Source organism: Vombatus ursinus, unplaced genomic scaffold, assembly GCF_900497805.2.
Source record: "Vombatus ursinus unplaced genomic scaffold, bare-nosed wombat genome assembly UNPS02011369.1, whole genome shotgun sequence".
Taxonomy (NCBI): Eukaryota; Metazoa; Chordata; class Mammalia; order Diprotodontia; family Vombatidae; genus Vombatus; species Vombatus ursinus.
The window spans coordinates 5,798,060-5,816,584 of NW_020951147.1; the positions used below are offsets into that span (position 1 = coordinate 5,798,060).

At 57.5% G+C, this 18,525-nt stretch overlaps 5 protein-coding genes across 8 annotated transcripts in view; 3 read left to right on the forward strand and 2 right to left on the reverse strand.

Annotated features, from left to right (window-relative positions):
- Positions 1-4,894, forward strand: part of SYVN1 (synoviolin 1) — a 5,362-nt gene extending 468 nt beyond the window's left edge. Inside the window, exons 3-15 of one of the 2 annotated variants that reach the window (XM_027856234.1) lie at positions 252-404; positions 522-570; positions 1,020-1,123; positions 1,225-1,351; positions 1,452-1,551; positions 1,894-1,959; positions 2,046-2,162; positions 2,257-2,420; positions 2,578-2,703; positions 2,906-2,986; positions 3,096-3,282; positions 3,369-3,526; positions 3,622-4,894. In XM_027856234.1, coding sequence (XP_027712035.1) covers positions 252-404; positions 522-570; positions 1,020-1,123; positions 1,225-1,351; positions 1,452-1,551; positions 1,894-1,959; positions 2,046-2,162; positions 2,257-2,420; positions 2,578-2,703; positions 2,906-2,986; positions 3,096-3,282; positions 3,369-3,526; positions 3,622-3,728 — 1,539 coding nt within the window. In that variant the 3' untranslated portion in view covers positions 3,729-4,894. The remainder of the gene's footprint in view (positions 1-251; positions 405-521; positions 571-1,019; positions 1,124-1,224; positions 1,352-1,451; positions 1,552-1,893; positions 1,960-2,045; positions 2,163-2,256; positions 2,421-2,577; positions 2,704-2,905; positions 2,987-3,095; positions 3,283-3,368; positions 3,527-3,621) is intronic. The other variant, XM_027856235.1, reaches the window with a different exon arrangement.
- On the reverse strand, positions 4,766-8,331 carry MRPL49 (mitochondrial ribosomal protein L49). The gene is made up of 4 exons (XM_027856240.1): positions 8,230-8,331; positions 6,582-6,732; positions 5,474-5,598; positions 4,766-5,371 (listed from the first exon to the last, which is right to left on the reverse strand). Exons 1-4 carry the CDS (start codon positions 8,317-8,319, stop codon positions 5,225-5,227), a joined length of 513 nt encoding a protein of 170 aa, XP_027712041.1. The 5' UTR covers positions 8,320-8,331; the 3' UTR covers positions 4,766-5,224.
- Positions 8,332-8,542: 211 nt separating this feature from the next.
- FAU (FAU, ubiquitin like and ribosomal protein S30 fusion) lies at positions 8,543-11,375 on the forward strand. Its single transcript, XM_027856241.1, has 5 exons — positions 8,543-8,629; positions 8,793-8,875; positions 9,003-9,147; positions 10,714-10,769; positions 11,201-11,375. Exons 2-5 carry the CDS (start codon positions 8,801-8,803, stop codon positions 11,324-11,326), a joined length of 402 nt encoding a protein of 133 aa, XP_027712042.1. The 5' UTR covers positions 8,543-8,629; positions 8,793-8,800; the 3' UTR covers positions 11,327-11,375.
- A 1,863-nt stretch (positions 11,376-13,238) lies between these two features.
- Positions 13,239-14,461, forward strand: ZNHIT2 (zinc finger HIT-type containing 2). Its single transcript, XM_027856239.1, has one exon. The coding sequence runs from the start codon at positions 13,252-13,254 to the stop codon at positions 14,398-14,400; it is 1,149 nt and encodes a 382-aa protein (XP_027712040.1). The 5' UTR covers positions 13,239-13,251; the 3' UTR covers positions 14,401-14,461.
- A 71-nt stretch (positions 14,462-14,532) lies between these two features.
- The window catches only part of TM7SF2 (transmembrane 7 superfamily member 2), a 4,911-nt gene continuing 918 nt past the window's right edge, over positions 14,533-18,525 (reverse strand). For 2 of the 3 annotated variants that reach the window (XM_027856236.1, XM_027856237.1), the window contains exons 3-11: positions 18,161-18,357; positions 18,018-18,072; positions 17,375-17,569; positions 17,164-17,267; positions 16,234-16,356; positions 15,840-16,008; positions 15,457-15,537; positions 15,246-15,368; positions 14,533-15,004 (exon numbers count right to left, since the gene is read on the reverse strand). In XM_027856236.1, the coding sequence (XP_027712037.1) occupies positions 14,844-15,004; positions 15,246-15,368; positions 15,457-15,537; positions 15,840-16,008; positions 16,234-16,356; positions 17,164-17,267; positions 17,375-17,569; positions 18,018-18,072; positions 18,161-18,357 (1,208 nt within the window). In that variant the 3' untranslated portion in view covers positions 14,533-14,843. The remainder of the gene's footprint in view (positions 15,005-15,245; positions 15,369-15,456; positions 15,538-15,839; positions 16,009-16,233; positions 16,357-17,163; positions 17,268-17,374; positions 17,570-18,017; positions 18,073-18,160; positions 18,358-18,525) is intronic. The other variant, XM_027856238.1, reaches the window with a different exon arrangement.

Sequence of the window (18,525 nt, forward strand, 5' to 3'; positions counted from 1 at the left end):
CCGGGTGTCGGGGTGCTGGAGGGACCTGGTGTCGGTACTGGGGGACCAGGTGTCGGGGTGCTGGGGACCAGGTGTCGGGGTGCTGAGGACCAGGTGTCGGGGTGCTGGAGGGACCTGGTGTCGGGGTATTGGGGGACCGGGTGTCGGGGTGCTGGAGGGACCTGGTGTCATGGTGCTAGAGGATCTGGCATCCGGGTACTGGGGCTCCAGCTGTTCAGGTCCATGAGGGTCTTCTCCCATCCCCCACCCAGCACCTCCTGGAGCGCTCCTGGTATGCAGTGACTGAGACCTGCCTGGCCTTCACGGTCTTTCGGGATGACTTCAGCCCCCGGTTTGTGGCACTCTTCACCCTCCTCCTCTTCCTCAAGTGTTTCCACTGGCTGGCTGAGGACCGCGTTGACTTTGTGAGTGAGGCAGGAAAAGGCAGTAGTAGAGAAGGGGGGCTGGAGGGGGGGAGGATGTGGAGATGGACAAATGGGAATCCTGGGCAGAGCCCTCATGCCACTGCTCTTCTTGCCCAGATGGAACGGAGCCCCAACATCTCCTGGCTCTTTCACTGCCGAATTGTCTGTGAGTGGCCCCTGGATGAAAGAAGTGGGTGAACCTGTGCTGGCAGGGCAGGAGAGGGATGCTGGCGGGCTTGTTGCCCTGTATAAGTGGGGAGGAGGGCAGCGGAGGCCTTCCCTGTCTATCTGTCTGTCTCCCCTGTCCCTGTGAATGGTACTGAGAACAAGGCTGGGCCTCTGCCTATTCTGAGAAGTGCAGCTGGACCAGAGAGCTAATTTGAGAAGTTCATTTGCATTCTCTCTCCCTGCCCTGTTCTACTCCAGGGCACTTCAACTGCCTTAAATCCCACAGAGACTTCCTCATGTTCTGCCTGCTTACCCAGGAGCTCCCAGAGGGCACCTGGGGTACCCACCTCCCCTAACATTGACCCCAGGGCCGAAATGTCTTAGAAGAGGAAACCAGCCCTGACGGGTGCGTGCCCCGATCTTATGGCTTCCCTCAATCCCCTGCAGCCCTCATGCTCCTCCTGGGTGCCCTGGACTTCCTCTTTGTCAATCATGCCTATCACAGCATCCTGACCCGGGGGGCCTCTGTGCAGCTGGTCTTTGGCTTTGAGGTACTGATGGGGCTGGGGGGCAGAGGCGGGGGAGGGGGAAGGGAAGAGACAGGAGTGCCTGAGGGTCCTCTCTGACCCTGCCATCCTCCTTCCCTTGACAGTACGCCATCCTGATGACCATGGTCCTCACCATCTTCATCAAATACGTTCTGCACTCAATCGATCTGCAGAATGAGAACCCCTGGGACAACAAAGCCGTCTACATGCTTTACACGGAGTTGTTCACAGGTGAGCTCCCCAACACCCCCTCCTCCTCCTCCTCTTGGTGGGGGGGGAAAGAGCTCCCAGCACTCTCAGCGCCTCCACGTGCGCCCCTCCTTCCCCTCAGGCTTCATCAAAGTTCTGCTTTACATGGCCTTCATGACGATCATGATCAAGGTGCACACGTTCCCGCTCTTTGCCATCCGGCCCATGTACCTGGCTATGAGGTAGGCCTCTCACAGCCCACACTGCTGGCTACGAGGCGGGCTGGGCTTGCTCCTTGAGGGTAGGGACTTCCTAGTAAGGAGCCATTGAAGATTCATGAGCAGCAGAGTAGCACCTGGCCAGGCCTGTACTTGACGAAGATCTGTGTTGCGGGTGGCAGAGAGACCTGGGTGGAGGAAGGCTGGCAAGTCAGCTAGGGATGAAATGATGGGGGCCTGAGTGATGAGAAGGGTGTGGGTGCATGGATGCAGCAGTCAGAGGAAGCTCCTTGAAGCCTGGGCCCTGGCCCCGGGGGAGGACTGGGGGCAGCTTTGGAGGCCTGACAGGCCCCTCCTGTCTTGCAGGCAGTTTAAGAAGGCAGTGACCGACGCCATCATGTCTCGCCGAGCCATCCGCAACATGAACACACTGTGAGTGCTCCCCTTTGGTGCAGACTCCTCCCTTCTGCACCCTGGGCCCCAAAGACCCCAGCTCACCCGGGCTGGTCCTTCCTCAGGTACCCGGACGCCACGGCTGAGGAGCTGCAGGCCATGGACAACGTCTGCATCATCTGCAGGGAGGAGATGGTGACCGGTGCCAAGCGGCTTCCCTGCAACCATATCTTCCACACCAGGTGAGATGGGGGCTGGCGCTGGCTTCCTGAGCCACAGGGAGGAGGCAGGTGCCAGGCCTAAGTGTTCTCACTGCCTCGGATTCTGCTTTTACAGCTGCCTGCGCTCCTGGTTCCAGCGACAGCAGACCTGCCCCACCTGCCGAATGGACGTCCTGCGGGCCTCGCTTCCTGTCCAGTCCCCAGCCGCCCCGGAGCCTCCTGAGCAGGGCCCCCCACCTGCCCCCCACCAGCCCCCCATCCTTCCCCAGCCCCCCAACTGTAAGTACCCCGGGCCTCCACGGACCCCAAGCTTCCCGCTACTCCAGGGTGGCTATCTGTGCACCCCAGATGTTGCCTCTCATCCCTTCCACCTGGAGGACTGGAGTTTCTAGGCCCCTGTCCTTTTCTGCTTCATCCTCTCTCCTTCTCATTGCAGTTCCCCAAGGCCTCCTGCCTCCATTTCCTCCAGGGATGTTCCCCCTGTGGCCTCCCATGGGCCCCTTTCCCCCCATGCCACCCCCCAGCAATGCAGACGTCCCGCCTGCCTCACCTTCCACCTCGGGTGAGTCTGGTTGAGTGTCAGAAAGCAGCTCTGTCTCCTGGACTCTTTGGTTGTGATGGGTGTTGACATGGGCCTGTCTTGGAGGGGAGAAGGGAGCCTGAGTTCCTTAGCCCTGGGCCTGAAAGGGTAGATGAGGAGAATGGGAGGAGAGCCAAGATCTGAATCTGCCTCTGATGGTCTGCGTATGTCTGCTCTTCTGCAGCCAGCGCCTCTCGGCCCTCCCCGGCTCCTGGCTTTCCCTTCCCTCCTCCCTGGATGGGCATGCCCCTGCCTCCGCCGTTTGGTAAGTCAGGGCCCTCGTGGCTATCCTAGAGCGACTGGGTTGAGGTTTACGGGACGAGGATGCCCGGGCTCCCTCAGCGCCTTGGTCAAGCCCTCTTCTCGCTCTGCAGGATTCCCCCCCATGCCAGTGCCCCCAGCAGGCTTTGCAGGCCTGACCACTGAGGAGCTGCAGGCCCTGGAGGGTCACGAGCGGCAGCATCTGGAAGCTCGGCTCCAGAGCCTTCGGAACATCCACACCCTACTGGATGCTGCCATGTTGCAGATCAACCAGTATCTCACTGTGCTGGCCTCCCTGGGGTAAGGCCCTGGGCTGGGCTGGGGCGGGGCACCAATGATGCTCAGGGCCGGGCCCAGCCCTCAGCCTGCTCTGCTTCCTTCCTCAGCCCTCCCAGACCTCCTGCCCCTGCCAGTCCCCCTGCGCCATCTACGCCTGCTGCTGCGGCCTCCTCTTCCAGCAGCATCCCCAGTTCTGAGGCGACCCCTCCCTCGCCAGGGGCCTCCCCGCTTCCCCCTGAGCCAGTGCAGCAGCCGCCAGGTCCGTGTAAGAAATCTCCTGGGGGGAGATGAGGGGGGCACGGGACTACCTTGGCGGAGCTTGACCTTTATTCATGACCTTTGACCGCTCCCCTCTCCCAGCTGCTGAGTCTGCTGGGGTCGAGGACCTGTCAGAAGACGCGGAGCCTGACGCGGTGGAGCTCCGCCGCCGCCGCCTGCAGAAGCTGGGGTCCCCCGCTTGTCATTGACACTGCCCAACCTCATCCCGCTCCCCAGTCTTGTGTTTTGACTGTGGTGCCCTTGTGCGTGGGTGAGAAGTGGATCCCACCGCCAAGTGCCATCTCCCCTGTCACCAGGCTTTGGAAAAGAACGTGAGATTCTGACCCCCACTGAGGCCACTTGGGAGCTCCTGAATCCAAGTCACGTGGCTTGGGCTGTTTCCTTGCCCACTGGAGTGGGCTGGAGGCCTGGTGGGTCAGTCTCCTTCCTGACCCTTCACTCACCCCCCGCAGCCTCCCTTAACTCCAGACAGAGTTGGGGCTGTCGAGGTCTTTGAGAACCCAGCTTCCTGCCCCATTTACTGCTCCTCCATTTGGGGGGCCCGAGAGAAGGGTGGACACTCTGAAGACATACTCCCTCAGGGGCTGGAAAGGCCAGCTTAAGAGAGAGGGAGTCTCCCCTGTTCCCAGCAGTATTAGCTCAAGGCAAGCCGGTCTTCAACGGCCCCCACCTCCAGCAGCCCCTTTGTAGTAAGTAGCAGTAGTGCCCTATGTCCTGTCGGACTCCCGTCCATGTCTTACAGATGACCGTGTCTCAGGAAAGTGAGTGCCGGGGGTAGGCGGGGGTAGCCCACTGTGGCTGGCGGGCAGCTCCTTGGGACTTCTCCCCTCCCGTCTAGTGACTTGACGGGATGTTGGAAGCACCGGCTTCTCCAGTGTAAAGAAGCTCGTTTTTCTTCTCCCCAGGCTGGGACAGAACGAGGCCAGCCTCTACAGTCCCACACAGGGACGCCTTCTCAGCTTTCTGAGACTTCTTGATTTGGGGGGGAATTTCTTGTTGCTGTCTTTTGGTTAAAACCCAACCTTGAAGCTTATTTCCAGTGTAAAAAACAGCACCTAGCCCAGCAGGGAGGGAGAGGGAAAATTGCTCATGGTTTCTCCAGATTAGACATGGTTCTGCAGTGGGGCGGCTGGGGAAATAAAGCCAGGGCTAGGCCTAGACTCACCCATACTCCCCTCTTTCCTTTGTTCCCCTTTGTTTTGTGTGTTAACAAAAGTTGCTGGAGACAGTTTCAGATTATTTAATTTGTAAATATTGTACAAATTTTAATAGCTTCAATTGTATATACGGCCAAAATAAAAACTTGCATTAAAGTTGGTGCCAGGTTGTGCCATGGTACCCCTCCCCCTGGGCATTCACGATGTCGTGTGATGTTCTGTCGTCTTTGCCTTATCTCATGCCCGGCTCGCCTTCCTGATGATGCTGCTGGGTCTGGATCTGGTCTCTCACTTGTGGAGGCAGCCACCCCTTGACTAGGGCCTCTGCCACCTCAACACTGGCTACCTGAGAAATATTTTTCATTTCAGGGAAATTTCCCTGAAAGATTCCCACTGGGGGTAGAGTAGTCTTGACAAACCCTTTCTGTTCAGAGCCCCTTGGAGACTTCCCAGCCACAAATGGGGAGCCGCCGGGCCTTCCAGACGGGTGGGGGCTAGCCTACGGGATCCAGTTTGCCCTCTGACCCTCAGAAGCCCTTCTCCAGGAGCCAGGCCTTGAGCTGCTGATGAAAGTAACCCTTGACACGTAGGGTCCCCGTCACCTCATTGACCTGTGTCACAGGTGCCTTCCCCAACAGCAGAGTCAGGAATTCTTCCACATCTTTCTGCAGGGCCTAGGGGGGCGAAGAAACCAAGCAAGCCCAGTGCTTGCCCCTGCCAGCCACCGTTCCATATCCCATGTTTCCCAGCCCTTGACCCAAGACCCTCCTACTTACCCAAATGTCCCCCTCCACCTTTCGGATCAGAGTCATTTGACGGTTGCCGTGTGTGAGCTCGGTGTAGACGGGGACATTGTGCATCCGGGAGCGACGAATGAAGTAGGGGAGGTTTGGGGGGGGATCTGTGACAGAAACCAGTGTGCACTTAGCTGGTTCCCCAGTCCCTAGATCTTCGTGCCTGACTGCCTATCACAAAGGTGAGGGCTGGCTTGGGTCCTGCTTTAAGGAAAGTCTTCCCTAGAGCAGAGCTCAGCATGCCCAGGCCTTCACATCTGGGCTCAGCCAGCCGAGCATTTACTGATTAACGTGCCAACATAATGTGTTAAGCACCAGGAGAAGACATTCCACCCCTACCCCCCATCTTCAGAGACAAAACCTGGGGCATCATGGACTCTGTGGTACAAAGGGTGGCCCACCCCTGCTGCTCCCCCACTCCCTCGATTTCATCTCCTGGATTTGGACGAATTTCCTGGCCTTGTTTGACAACCACAGGGAGGAGCAGGCAGGCTCTGTAGGGTTATCAAAACACACAGTAATCCGGGGCTTCTTCCCTGAGCACCCAGAGATGGATTTCTAGAGGTCCAAGAATTTCCTTGGGATCTGGATTTCAATCTACCTGACTTCCTTTGTAATCCTGTGCATTTAAAAACATTTTCCTAAGTTCCCAGGGTTCACCAGACCGCCCAAGGGATCTAGGACTCATAAAATGACAAGAATCTGAGCTCTGATCCCCATCCCATGTCTTCTCTACCAAGGAGTGTTCATGAGGCCAGATGGACATGGGAAATCCTCGGGCCTGGGCCTGGAGGATGTCTCTCCTCCAGGGTTACAGGAGATCAAAAATGAGGCAAACCACATACAATGAGCTGATCTTTACTCTGGGGCTTGGCTCACAGTTCTGAGGCTGACCGGAAAGAGCACTGGATTCAAATGCTGGCTCCTGCTACCTGTGTGACCCTAGGACAAGCCTGCAGGCTTCCTTTGTCTTAGAAATGAAGGGACAGGATGGCCAAGATTATTCCTGGAGTCTCTCGCACCCAAAACCCCAACTTTCTTCCTTTCTCCCAAGGAGCAAGCCCCACAGCCCAATTCTCTGCTTGCTCACCTTTTGGAGGCTGCCAGCCACTGGGCGTGGGGTAACTCTGGTGTCTGGGGGGCTCTGGGATGCTGGCAGGAGGGATAAGGCGCTCCACAAATTTGTACTCCTCTGTGGACTCCACGATTCCAGGGTAAGCAGACGGCTCCTGGGTCTGGCTCTGAGACAGAGACATCAGTCTTCGCCACTGCCCACCCGATGCCCGCCTCGGTGACTCCAAGGCAGCAAGGCTGCAGAGTATGAACTCCTCAGCTTGGGACCTGAAGCCTCCACAATCGGCTTCCAACTACTTTTTCCATCTCATCTAAGGAAACTAGTCCAATCATTTATCCTCCCTCCCTAGGATATACTCTCAGGGGCTCACTTTCCTCATCTGTAAAATGGGAAGATCAGACTAGCTGGCCCTCAATGTATGCTTCTCTGAGAGTCCGACGTGGGTGCACCTTCTACCTGCCCAGGAGGCCTTCACCTCCCTCCAATCCCAGCGCCTGAGTCTGCCTTGGAGAGAGAACTGAACTGCGGCCTGGCCATTCAGGCATAAGTACCCGAAGCACCTGCTGCATGCGGCAGGCGGCTCGGCTCCAGAGGAGATCCAAAAGTCGATTTCAGTGCCCAGCGGGCAAAGGCCCAGGCCCAGCTGGCAGTGGGACCCCGCGGGCGGGCCAGTGTTTGGCGCAGTTCCAGAACGGCCCGGGATCCGGCTCCTCACCAGCCAAATCCCTGCCTTCATTGCTCTCCAGCCCTGCTCCCGACTCCCCAGCAGCCTCCTGCCCCTGGAAGATGCTGCGAGACCCCTGGCTTCTCATCCCAAAGATCTGCCCGCCTGCACCAGCCCTTCCTCATGGTCAGCGCCTGCACCTGACGCGCACCTGCCCCAGGTGGGCACCTTCTCCCCTCTCCCTCCCCGTCAGTGGAAGCTGCATGAGGACACAGACACACACACACACAGACACACACACACACACACAGACACACACAGACACACACAGACACACACAGAGACACAGACACACACAGAGACACAGACACACACACACACAGACACACACAGACACACACAGACACACACACACACACACACGCACGTCCGTCCTCCGTCCCTCTGACCCATCCTGACCGGCAGACTCCACGCGAGACCCTGGGGGGGGGCGTGGAAGGGCGCCCGCCCCAGACACTGGGGGCGGGGAGGTCCGTCGGGGGGTGTTTCTGAGCCCCTTGTTTTACAGAGGAGGAAACTGAGGCCCAGAGGCGGGGCAAAGCCGCCCCCGCATCCGGGTCCTGGACCCCAAAGTCAGCCGCGGCACGGCAGCATCTATTAGGCGCTTACTGCGCGCCGGGCACGCTGTAAAGAGGCCCGGACCCGGGTTCAAGTGCGGGTCCCCGGCGTGACCTTGGCCTTTGTGGGTCTCAGTAACCGTCTGTAAAATGAGGGGGAGGGGCCTGTGACCTCGGAGGTCCTTTCCAGCGCCGACACGCTAAAGGTCAGGGGGTCAGCGGGCCCAGGCTTCTTCGGGTCTCAGTTTCCCCTTTTACACACACAGGGGCCGGAGAAGAGGCTCTGACGCTCGGGGCTGTAAACGACGCTTAGAGATCAGACTCCTCCAGAGGGTTCCCTTCCCCCCAACCCAGCCCGAAACAGAGGCGAGGCCGCGTTCACCTGCCAGCGGAGGCCGCAGGCCGGGCGTCCCAGCCGCCCGCAACCCCTTAGCCCGACGCGGAGGGCGGACGCCACGACAGCCACCGCCATGCTGCAGCTCCGTTCCCTCCGTGCGGGGGCTTCCGCCTCCTCCTTAGCCCCGCCCACTGCCCGCCTCGCGCAGGCGCCGACGCACGCGGAGCCCGGCCCCGCCTCCCCTTCCCTCGAGTCGTCGCCGGCTCGAACGACCGACTTCCTCCCCTGCGTCTTGCGCTCGCTCCCATTGGCTGGAGGGGACGTGCGCGTCGGTCTGCGCAATCACGCAGGCGGCACGGGGGGACGAACGTGCGCGCCCCCGCCTCCTCCCTCTCTTTCTGGTCTCCATCTTCGCCGCGGCGGAAGCGGGACTGTCGTGTCCGAGGTAAGTGCGGGGCCCGAGGCCGGGGGAGCGGGGCGGTCGAAGCACGAGGCCGTCACCGGGGCCGGCCTCAGCCCTCTCTCCTTCCGCGGACCCTTGCTCCTCCGAGCCCCCGCTCGCCCCTTCCCCGCCCCGGGCCTCAGCCGCCGCTTCCGTGTCCCCGCAGTCGCCGCCATGCAGCTGTTTGTCCGCGCGCAGGCCCTGCACACCCTCGAGGTGACCGGGCAGGAGACCGTCGCCCAGATCAAGGTGAGCGAGGCCTCCCGTGGGGCAGACCCCCGCCGGGGCGCTGCGTAGGGGGAGGGACGGGCGGAGGGAGCCCCCCAGGCCGCTGCGCCTGGGGCAGCCCCGAGCTCGCTGCCTCCCTGCCTTACAGGCCCATGTGGCATCCCTGGAGGGCATCGCTCCCGAGGACCAGGTCCTGCTGCTGGGTGGCTCCCCGCTGGAGGATGAAGCCATCTTGGGGCAGTGCGGGGTGGAGCCTCTGGCCACTCTGGAAGTGGCTGCTCGGATGCTAGGAGGTAAGTGACGCTGTGCGGCTGGACACGCTCGAAAGTTAGAAAGCGTTTTATTTAACTAGCCTCCCCCCTTCCCCGTGGCCATCCCCTTCTACGGGTTTAGTTTCTCATCTCTTTGTCCTGATAGGGGCAGTGGTCATTTTCATCAAAGAGTATCCACCCTGGGAGGGAGGTGGTGTTGCTCCATTTTACGGGTGAGGAAACTTGGGCACAGATGACTTGCATCTGTCCACAGTCATATCGCTAGTGAGCAGGATTTGAACTTGGATTTCCTGACCGCTAGTCCCATCTCTGCATCCACTGAACCACCTTCTTGAGTGATCTTTGCACTGATCAGAGTTTAGAGTGGTTACTTTCTACCAGTCCGGTTACAGCTGAAGTTGTTCTTCGGGTTTTGTTTACTTCACTGCCTGAGTTCTGAATCCATTAGTAATTTCTTAAAGCATAGTAGTATGCCATCATATTCACGTGCCATGGATTTGTCCAGCTATTCCTCGGTTTCTAGGGCCTTGCTACCACAAAAAGCTGCTTTCGGTAATTTTGGTACATAACAGGTCTTTGTGATATCTTTGGATCTAGGCTTTGTATTGATCTCATTGGGCCAGAGGGCTTATATAGGTTTGTACTTTGGGGGCATAACCCGAACTCTAAATTGCTTTCCAGTTTGGCTGGACCGACTCACAGGGCCACCTTCATTGTTCCTCTTCTCCCATCACCTTTCAGTTTTGCCCATCTGATGAATGCAGAGTTGCTTTACTTTGCATTTCTAATTATTGATTGTGGGACACTTTTTAGTTTGAATTCCTTGAGATCTGCCTGCCCGTATCTTTTGATGATTTTTCAATTGGAGAATGATTCTTAGTGTTCTGAATTTGGATCAGTTCCTTATATAGCTTGGTAATAAGGCCTCTGTTAGTGAAGCTTTCTCCAGATTTTTCCCCCTCTTATCTTTGCCGTATTGGATGTTTGTGCAAAAACTTTTTTAATTTTTGTAATCAAGGCTGTTCATTTTACCTTCTCTTATCCTCTTTATTCCTTCTTTGGCCATGACCCTTTCCTGAAGGTAATTTGTCTCCTTCCTCACATTTGTTTCTGACTCTACCCTTTGTTTCTAAGTCAGGTAGTATTTGTACTTATCTTGATGGAATCTTTAAGCAAACACTAAGCAGTTGTTCATCTTTGGAGCTTGCAAGTCCTTAATATGGCAATATTTATGCCCCTAGACCAGCTGGTGCTTGCTGCCTGCTCAGAGTACTTTCTTCCCTTCATCACTTTATTGTGCAGTGGTTAGCAGCATTGACTTAACCAGATAAAACAATTCCCATGAACTCAGTTCGAGGGTCTTTTAACCCTCAGATCCCAAGTCCGTGGATTTCAGTGGCTTTTTTCTCTTTGGAGGTCTCAAAAACAAGGATGGGAAATAAGTACTTTTTTGGAGCTTTGAACTAAAGGCTAGTTTATTTCCAGATGCTGCAGTTTTAGCATTGGTCTGCCCATTGACCTTGTGAAAGCTTAAAAGTATGTATATGTAATTCTCACGATTTATATCTGTCTCATTTCACCCCTCAGGTAAAGTCCATGGCTCTTTGGCCCGAGCTGGAAAAGTGAGGGGTCAGACTCCCAAGGTGAGCCCAGGGTCTGGGTGGCGCTATTTGAATTTCAGTCACCCTGCACATGGGGCACTGGGTGGCATGGGGAGGGAATGGTCCGGGAAGCCTTTGTTCCCTTTCAATGTACCTTGTGCCTCTCGCGTAGCCTGTTTTCTGTCTTAACAAGACTAAGCTTTGAGAGAACAGGGACAAGATGTTAACTATATGGTGAATGGATGGAGTCTTTATTGCTTACTCTATACAAAGCATGATGGATATAAATAGTCAGAGTCTCTGCTCTCTGGCTCACATGCCAGTGGTGTAAAGTGAACACACATCACATAAGTACATTTTCATTCGAACCTAACAACCCCGTGTAAAGTAATGACCTGGGTCTGCTGTTGCCTACATGTACGCAGAGCAAGTATTTAAACGCCTGGAGTCTGCCTCTCTCGTCTTATTCCTAGGTGGCCAAGCAGGAGAAGAAGAAGAAGAAGACTGGGCGCGCTAAGAGGAGGATGCAGTACAACCGACGCTTTGTCAACGTAGTGCCCACCTTTGGCAAGAAGAAGGGCCCCAATGCCAACTCCTAATTCCCTGGTGCTTTCTGTCTGTCCCCAATAAAGCAGCTTGTGACTCTGCTGAGACTCATAACTGATTTTCTGGGGAATGGGTGTTGAGAGTCCTTGAAGAAAAAGGAGGGGAGCGGCAAACAGTAGAGGGCAGGATCTGCATGGGTGAGGAACTGGCTGAGAAAGCTGCCCTGAGCTTTCCCTCCGGGTTTGGTTATTTGCTGATAACCTGTATTTCTGTACTCAGCCTCTGCCAGTTTTGACCAATTAGTTGAAACTATGAAGAAGACAGAAACTGGAGCCCTGTTCTGCCAAACTCAAAATCCAGTATCAGGTGTTGCCTCACGCAACTCACAAGCTTCCACCTGAACTTTCTAACATCTAAAGCACTAGTTTTGTTTTCTTACCTACTTCAGCAGTGGAAAAGGTGTTTGGTCAGCCTTAAAGCAATAGGGACATGGGAGAAAATTAGTATGGAGTTGTGTTGGGTCGTGAGACGGGTAGGACTAGTTTTGACTCTTTCATCCGGACAGAAAAGGGTTGGGAACCATTGCCTCCCTCTGGCCTCTGCTTTTCTGCTCCCTCGGTATTGAGAAAGGGCTGATTTGACTTTAAGGGAGTTTCACAAAAAGATGTTGGGACTATTTAATCTACTCTATGGGGTTCGGTTGAAGGAGGGCTGGACTTGAGTTCAAATCCTCATCCTATATTGCTGTGTCAGCAAGGATCCAAATCCTGGGCTCTTGGCACCACACCTCAGCAGAGTGGAGCAAGGTTGACAGGAATAGACCCTTCAAAGATTTATAAAAATTAGCAAGTGCAATAGGGTGAGGGAGCTGTTGTCACCTGGAAAACATGGGAGTTTTAATGGACTGAAAGCAACGTGGAATCGTCACTGATAAAGGCCACCAAGAAAGCTTGGTGTCAGCCAGCAAGACCTAAGTCCCACTGCCCTCTGCCTTGGCCAGACACCCTGTGGCCCTTCTGTTCAGCTCTGGATCCCCTAGTTTAGGAAGGACAAATCAACGGGCCACCAGGAGGCCGAAGATGACGATGATGCCCAAATATTGCTAGCTGCACCGTGGCAGCAAAGAACTGGAAATAGAGTTGGTGCCCATAGAGGCGGCAGCTGCTCAATAATTGTTATTCATGTTTTTGTTTGGTCACGTCCAACTCCTCGTGAGCCTGTCTGTGGTTTTCTTGGCAGAGATACTTGCCATTTCTTCAGCTCGTTTCACAAATGAGGAAATTTGAGGCAGAGTTAAGGGACTTGTCCTGGGTCACATAGGACGTATGTGCACTAAGATCCGACTCCAAGCCCAGCACTCTATCCACTTCGCCGCCCAGTGCCCGTTAAATAAACGTAAGGAACGAAGCCTGAAGAGTCAGGAACGCAGTAATTCCCTGATTCGCTCTACAAAAGCGGAATAACAAGCGCCGAGGGGTAGGCCCTGACGAGCTGCCCCCTCCTGGGAGTCCGGGAGAGTCGCCGGCGCCCCTAGACTACGAGTCAGTTTCTTTTTTGTTAGTTACAAAGGAACGCTCCCTGGATGGGGGAGGGGGCGGGAAATGTCTGCACGCACGGCTAGGAAGGGGGCTTAGAATTTGTTCTGGGTGGCCTCGAGGGTCGACACGGGGGGCCCGGCCTTCTTTCCTACAGTAAGGGTGTTTCCCACCCCACAAGTGTTTCAAACCCGTGAGAAGTTGGAGGGGATTTCGCTGAAAGTTCTCCAAGAAAAGACAAGCCATCGCGCTACCCAGGCTCCCGGCACCCAGGACTCTGCTCGATCCCGCCCACCAAACTGCGAGAGCCAATCGGAGCGTGGCGGAAGCGCGGGGGCGGAGACTTCTACGACCACACAGCTAAGGGTGGCGCTGGCGGAAGTGCTTTGAGGCCCGACGGAAATCGGAGGGCAGCACTTCCGGGCCCCGCGAAGGCCGTTACCATGGAGCCCGGGGGGCCGTGTGGGCACTGCCCCCCAGGCGAGGCGAAGCCGGCGCGCTACACCTGCCCCCGCTGCAACGTGCCCTACTGCTCGCTGCCCTGCTACCGGGCGCACGGGGCGTGCGCCGAGGCCTTCTACAGGGACCAGGTGCTAGGCGAGCTCCGCGGCCGCACCGCCTCACCCAGCCGCCTGACGGGCGCCCTGCGCCGGCTGCGGCAGCAGCGCGAGGCCGAGGCGCCGGAGGAGGGTCAGGGCCTGGAGGGCCTGGGGGGCCTGTGGGAGCGACTGCAGCCCGCCGAGAAGGCGGCCTTCGAGCGGCTCCTGAGCCGGGGCGAGGCCGGGCGCCTGCTGCCGCCGTGGCTGCCCTGGTGGTGGAGCGGCGGGGCGCGGGCGCCGCTGTTGGAGGAGCTGCGCGTGCGCGAGGAAGGCGCCGAGGACTCTGAGCCTGCCCCCACCTCCGAGGACGTGCTCGAGCCCAAGGCCCAGCCGCCGCCCGTGCCTGATACCATCCCCGCCTTGGCGCGGCTCAGTGGAGGCCGCGCGCCTTCGCCCCTGCTGCGCTTCCAGTTGCCCAACGTGCTCTTCGCCTACGCGCACGCGCAGGGCCTCTACCACGGCGGCCTCGACGACGACCCCGAGCTGCTGCTGGACCAGTGCGCCACAGTGCTGGGCGTGGCCGGCGCGCTTGGCGCCCGCCAGGCCTTCCACTCCACGCGCGAGGCGCTACATGCGGCTGCGCACGCGCTCAGGGCCGGCGCGCACCCGCCAGGGCCGCTGGGCGCGCGGGGCGCCATGCGCGAGGCCGCGCGCCTCCTGCTGGGCGAGAGCGCGCAGCCCGGCGTGCAGAAGGGCTACTCCCTGGCGGCGCTGGCGCAACTGGCGCGCGCGTTTGGGCGCGCGCGCAGCCTCGTGCCCGCGGGCGAGCAGCGAGAGCGCCTCTACCGAGCGCGCAAGAAGTGCCAGTATCTGCTGTCCTGGACCAACGAGCACGAGGACGCGCTCACGCCGCTGGCCTTGGACTGTGCCCAGGAGTACCACGCCGAGGAGGAGGAGGCCGGCCGAGTGGAGGCCCTGAGCGGGGAGCTGGAGCGCCTGTGGGGGGGCCCGCGCCCCCCGGCCCCGAGGACCCTGATCCAGGAGTTGGCCTGAGGGCAGCTGGGGCCCCCATCCCACCCCTCAATAAAGCCGCCTCGTTTCGAGACTGACCCCGCCTCCGGGGCTGTGTGTCTGTCTGTGCCGCCCCCTCCCCCCACCCCGGGCGCAGGGAATGACCAGCCTTCGGACAGGTCCATCAGCAGAGCTCTATTCACAGGCTTCCCCAGCTCCCCTTCCCTGTGTCCCGGGGGCAACTTCAGAATCATTCGCGAGTACATGCAGCCCCTCCTCCCTCAGAGGAGGAAACTGAGGCTCAGAGTGGGTATCTGAGTAGCCCAAGGGGGCATCGAGGGCCTAGAGATCACCAGGATGGAAGGGGCAAGCTGCAGGTGTCATTTCTTCCAGATGACCGAAACTGGGCTGCTGGGTGTGCTGTCTGGGAAGAGGCGCAGAGGGCAGGGCGCCCCCAGCCTTGTTCCTTCATGGGGCAGGCGGGCTCAGTAGACGTATGGTACTATACGGTAAGGCACCCTTGCACAGTATTCCCGCCAGGCCAGGCCATACTTCTGGAGACACTGGCGCTCATCCCGGTCCTCCCGATGCACCAGTAAGATGGTAAAGTAGACAACGTAGAAGTAGGGAAGCAGGTGTGTCACCCCTGCCAGAGGAGGGGGGATGACTTCAGCTTCTGGACAAGAAGTCAGTCTCCCATCGGAGGTCACCCTGCCAAACCCTGTCCAGGTCTCTTCCCCAGGGGTGGATTACCTCCATCCTCACCCCATTCAGTGACCCAGCCCCTCCTACCCCGCTTCCACAATTGCCATCTGGAATCATGAGCCTGAGGCCTCTCACCCTGACCCCTGGCAGCCAAACCTTTTTTCTCATCACAGCCAACTCACCGCAGGGCAGGGACCAGGCCAGAGCCATGATGAGGTCTCCAAGGTAGTTGGGATGACGGACCATACCCCACCACCCTGATACCAGCAGGCGCCGCCCAGTAGCTGTGGGGATGGTCTCAAGGCCTGGAGTAGACAATGGGAACCAAAAATCAAACAGGGAGAAGCCTAAGCTGTCCTGGCACATTCCTCATGTCCCTAGGTCCCAGCTCACCAGCCACACTGGGGTCAGTAGGGTCCCTCCGGAAGGTATTTTTCTGTGTGTTGGCCCCACGAAAGATAAAGTAGCCAATCGCTATGGGAGAAAGAAAGGCCTGATTTGAACAGGTCTGAGAAGATGAGTCTTCCTCACTTCTGGCCCAGCACTCTCCAAGGCACCATGTTGTCACCTGCTATGTGCTCTGTTCCTTGCCCATCCCCAACTAGACTATGAGACGTCAGGGTTGGAAGGAGCCTTAGACATTTCCAACCCCTTCATCGTCCCAATGAGGACACTAAGGCCCAGAGAAAAGTAATTGACCGAGCCCCCATGGTTAGCAGCATTGGGACTAGAAGCTGGGTCTCCCAATTCCTCTAGCCCCTTCCCCAGTAACTAACCAAATAGCAGACAAATGGCCCCAGCCACAGGCAACTCCAAAGACTGGGGATGATTCAGAAGGAACTGGGCTTGAAGACTGTAGATGAAGGGGACCCAGGCCAGGTCCCCAAAAGCCAGCATGAAGCCAAAGCCATCATGGATGATGTCCATGGTGGTTAGAATTGCCTCCTGTTAGGAGTGGTCATCAGAGCCTGAGAGAACAATTCCCCTTCTCCCCCTCCACCCCCTCGTACCCTGTACCTCCCGTTCTAACCCATGATCCCCAAGAGTGGTCTCCCACCCACCTCCCAGGGTGGTTAGGAGAATCAGATGGGATGATACTATCATTATTGATTATATCATTTCTGCCCTTGGGGCCCAGAGTGCGGACTGCCCTGTCCCAATTGTGCTCACCTCATTCCAAAGAGCGTCCACCACATAGACAAGCTGGAAGGCATTGACCAGCCCCATGGCCAAGGAAGGCCAACCCCCCTGGCGTTCAGCCTCCTGCAACAGCAGAGCCAGGTTGATCAGGGCCTACGCAGAAAAGAGGGGGGTTCAGCTGGCGTTGGAACTATCCCTGCCCAGCCCACACTTCTGCAGACCCTGAGAACCTGCTTGGAGCAACCTGGAGTCAAGCCAAGTGGATCAGAAAAGAATCTGGCAGACAAGGCCCAGAGTCAGGAAGACCCGAGTTCAAATCCAGCCTCAGATACTTAGAAGCTGTATGACCCAGGGCAAGTCACACAACCATTGTCTGCCTCAGTTTCCTTAATTGTAAAATGGAGATAATAACAGCACCTATCTCCCAGGGTGGTTGTGAGAATCAAATGAGATTATTTGTAAGGTGTTTAGCACGACGTCTGGCATAGAATAGGCCTACATAAAGGTTAGCCAGTATTATTATTGTTGTTGTTTTGTTAGGAAGTGGGGCCCCTGGTCCCAAGCTAAGCTGCTTTTCTCAGGCTTTTTATCTCCTTTTTGCCAGACAGTTTCTCCCTCCCATCCCCCACCTCTGTTAATCTCCCTCCACTTTCCTCCCCCTAAATCCAATCTTGGCAGGATGGGAACTTATGAAGTCAGAGGCACAAATAACAAATTGGGAAATCTAGGGTAAAGGACACATGGCAGAGATTCCTGTAACCATTTTGTGGCTTGCCCAGGGTCACCCAGGAAGATGGGTCTTCCCAGTGCCAGGCCTGGCACTTTACCCACTGCAGCGCCACCTAGCGGACCCAATGAAAATAATATGCCCAAGTTTATTTGCATGTTTTAAACCCTCTGTCTGCCTGAGCCTTCTTTACCAGGAGTCTGCTCGGCCCCTGGCCGGGAGCTAGCCCTTACCCAACCAATCATCCCTGGACGAAGCTCACAAAAATACTTGAGGTCAAAGGATCCGAATCGGGGATTCAGTTCTCTGCCAAGGAAGAAGTCGTAGATGATGTTACCTAGAGCAAGAAGGTGAGGTGTTCACTCAGCACCTGTTCCAGACTCCACTGAGGGTCTGGCTGGACCTCTGTGCTCTCCGTCTGCCTGGAGATCACGTGAGTCTCACCTGAATTCCCCCCGGGGGCGAGGGCTGAAGGCGGCGCTGTAAAGGACTTGAGGTAGAGGAGGAGGCTGAGGATGAAGGCTATAGCTGTGGCTGCTGAAGCCAACGGCAGGAGCAGTTCTGAGAGGCTCCCGAGGGGCAGACCCCCTGCCAGCCCCAGCCCCACCAGCAGAGCCGTCAGGCCCAGGCACCGAAACCCTGGAGAAGGAAACCTGGGTGCTCAATCTCAGGACGAGAGCCTATTCCATTCAGGAAGCCCGTGCCCAGCTCCCCCACCCCCACCCCAAAGCCAGGGCCCTGGCCTCCGGAGAGCCTCCCCAAAGTCATTGTGGAAGTCCCCAGGATCTGCCTCTCCACTACTCTTGGAGGCGTAGGCAAGGTACCTATGGAGAGGTGCAGTGTGTGGGGCAGTCTCAGACACAGGCTGCACCCGTTGGCTGGAGGCGATCCCATGCTGGGGTTCAGGCCACTTTCCAAGGATCAGTTGCCCCTCCTCATCTAGGAGTAGGAGCCCACCTTACAGGGGGAGCAATGGAGGCTGGGAAGTCTGGGCCTGTACTCCCTTCCAACCCCCTTTCCCTAGCACAGAGGGTGACCCAGCCTAGGTGAGATGGGATGTGAGTCTAGGTGGGAGGTAGATTAGCACCATTAATTGGATATTGCAGGTGGCTCTTGTCTCTCAGCATCCTGCCCTCAGATACCTGCGGAGGACAGAAAGCAGCTCTGAGGACCCTCCCTCCCCACTTCCCCATCTGCCTGACCCCTCCCCTCCAGGGCTCTGCCCCTCACCTTGCCCATGGGCAGCAGGTACAGTGTAGCCTGCAGCCCCAGCCAGAGCAGAAGCAGCAGCAGAGCCCAAGGACTCCAGAAGGCAGAGGTTGGGGGCAGCTCGGAGGGCAGGTTGAGCAGGCTGCAGGGGCCGGAGTGGCAGGTGAGGAGCAGGTGGAAGAGGACCACAGGGAGTAGCAGCAGCATGGCAGCCGTCCCTGCAGGGAGAAGCAACCCCAGCAGCTTCCCACCCATACCACCCTCTCTTGTCAACACAGTGCCTTACCCAGGGGCCTCCGAACTGCACCTCCAGCAATAGAGCCCTGCCCAAGGAGACCGACCTGCCCCGTCACCTGGCGTGCTGCCTTACCGAGGGACCCACCCCC

What these genes read in the sequence shown, in the direction of transcription:
- MRPL49 (XM_027856240.1), bottom strand. Translation starts at nt 8,319, where the DNA reads ATGGCGGTGGCTGTCGTGGCGTCCGCCCTCCGCGTCGGGCTAAGGGGT. An exon ending in CCTGCGGCCTCCGCTGGCAG is followed by an intron (nt 6,733 to 8,229) that starts GTGAACGCGGCC and finishes TCTCTGTCTCAG; the next exon opens with AGCCAGACCCAGGAGCCGTC. An exon ending in AGGTGGAGGGGGACATTTGG is followed by an intron (nt 5,372 to 5,473) that starts GTAAGTAGGAGG and finishes TCGCCCCCCTAG; the next exon opens with GCCCTGCAGAAAGATGTGGA.
- FAU (XM_027856241.1), top strand. Translation starts at nt 8,801, where the DNA reads ATGCAGCTGTTTGTCCGCGCGCAGGCCCTGCACACCCTCGAGGTGACC. An exon ending in GGCTGCTCGGATGCTAGGAG is followed by an intron (nt 9,148 to 10,713) that starts GTAAGTGACGCT and finishes TTCACCCCTCAG; the next exon opens with GTAAAGTCCATGGCTCTTTG. An exon ending in TGAGGGGTCAGACTCCCAAG is followed by an intron (nt 10,770 to 11,200) that starts GTGAGCCCAGGG and finishes TCTTATTCCTAG; the next exon opens with GTGGCCAAGCAGGAGAAGAA.
- ZNHIT2 (XM_027856239.1), top strand. Translation starts at nt 13,252, where the DNA reads ATGGAGCCCGGGGGGCCGTGTGGGCACTGCCCCCCAGGCGAGGCGAAG.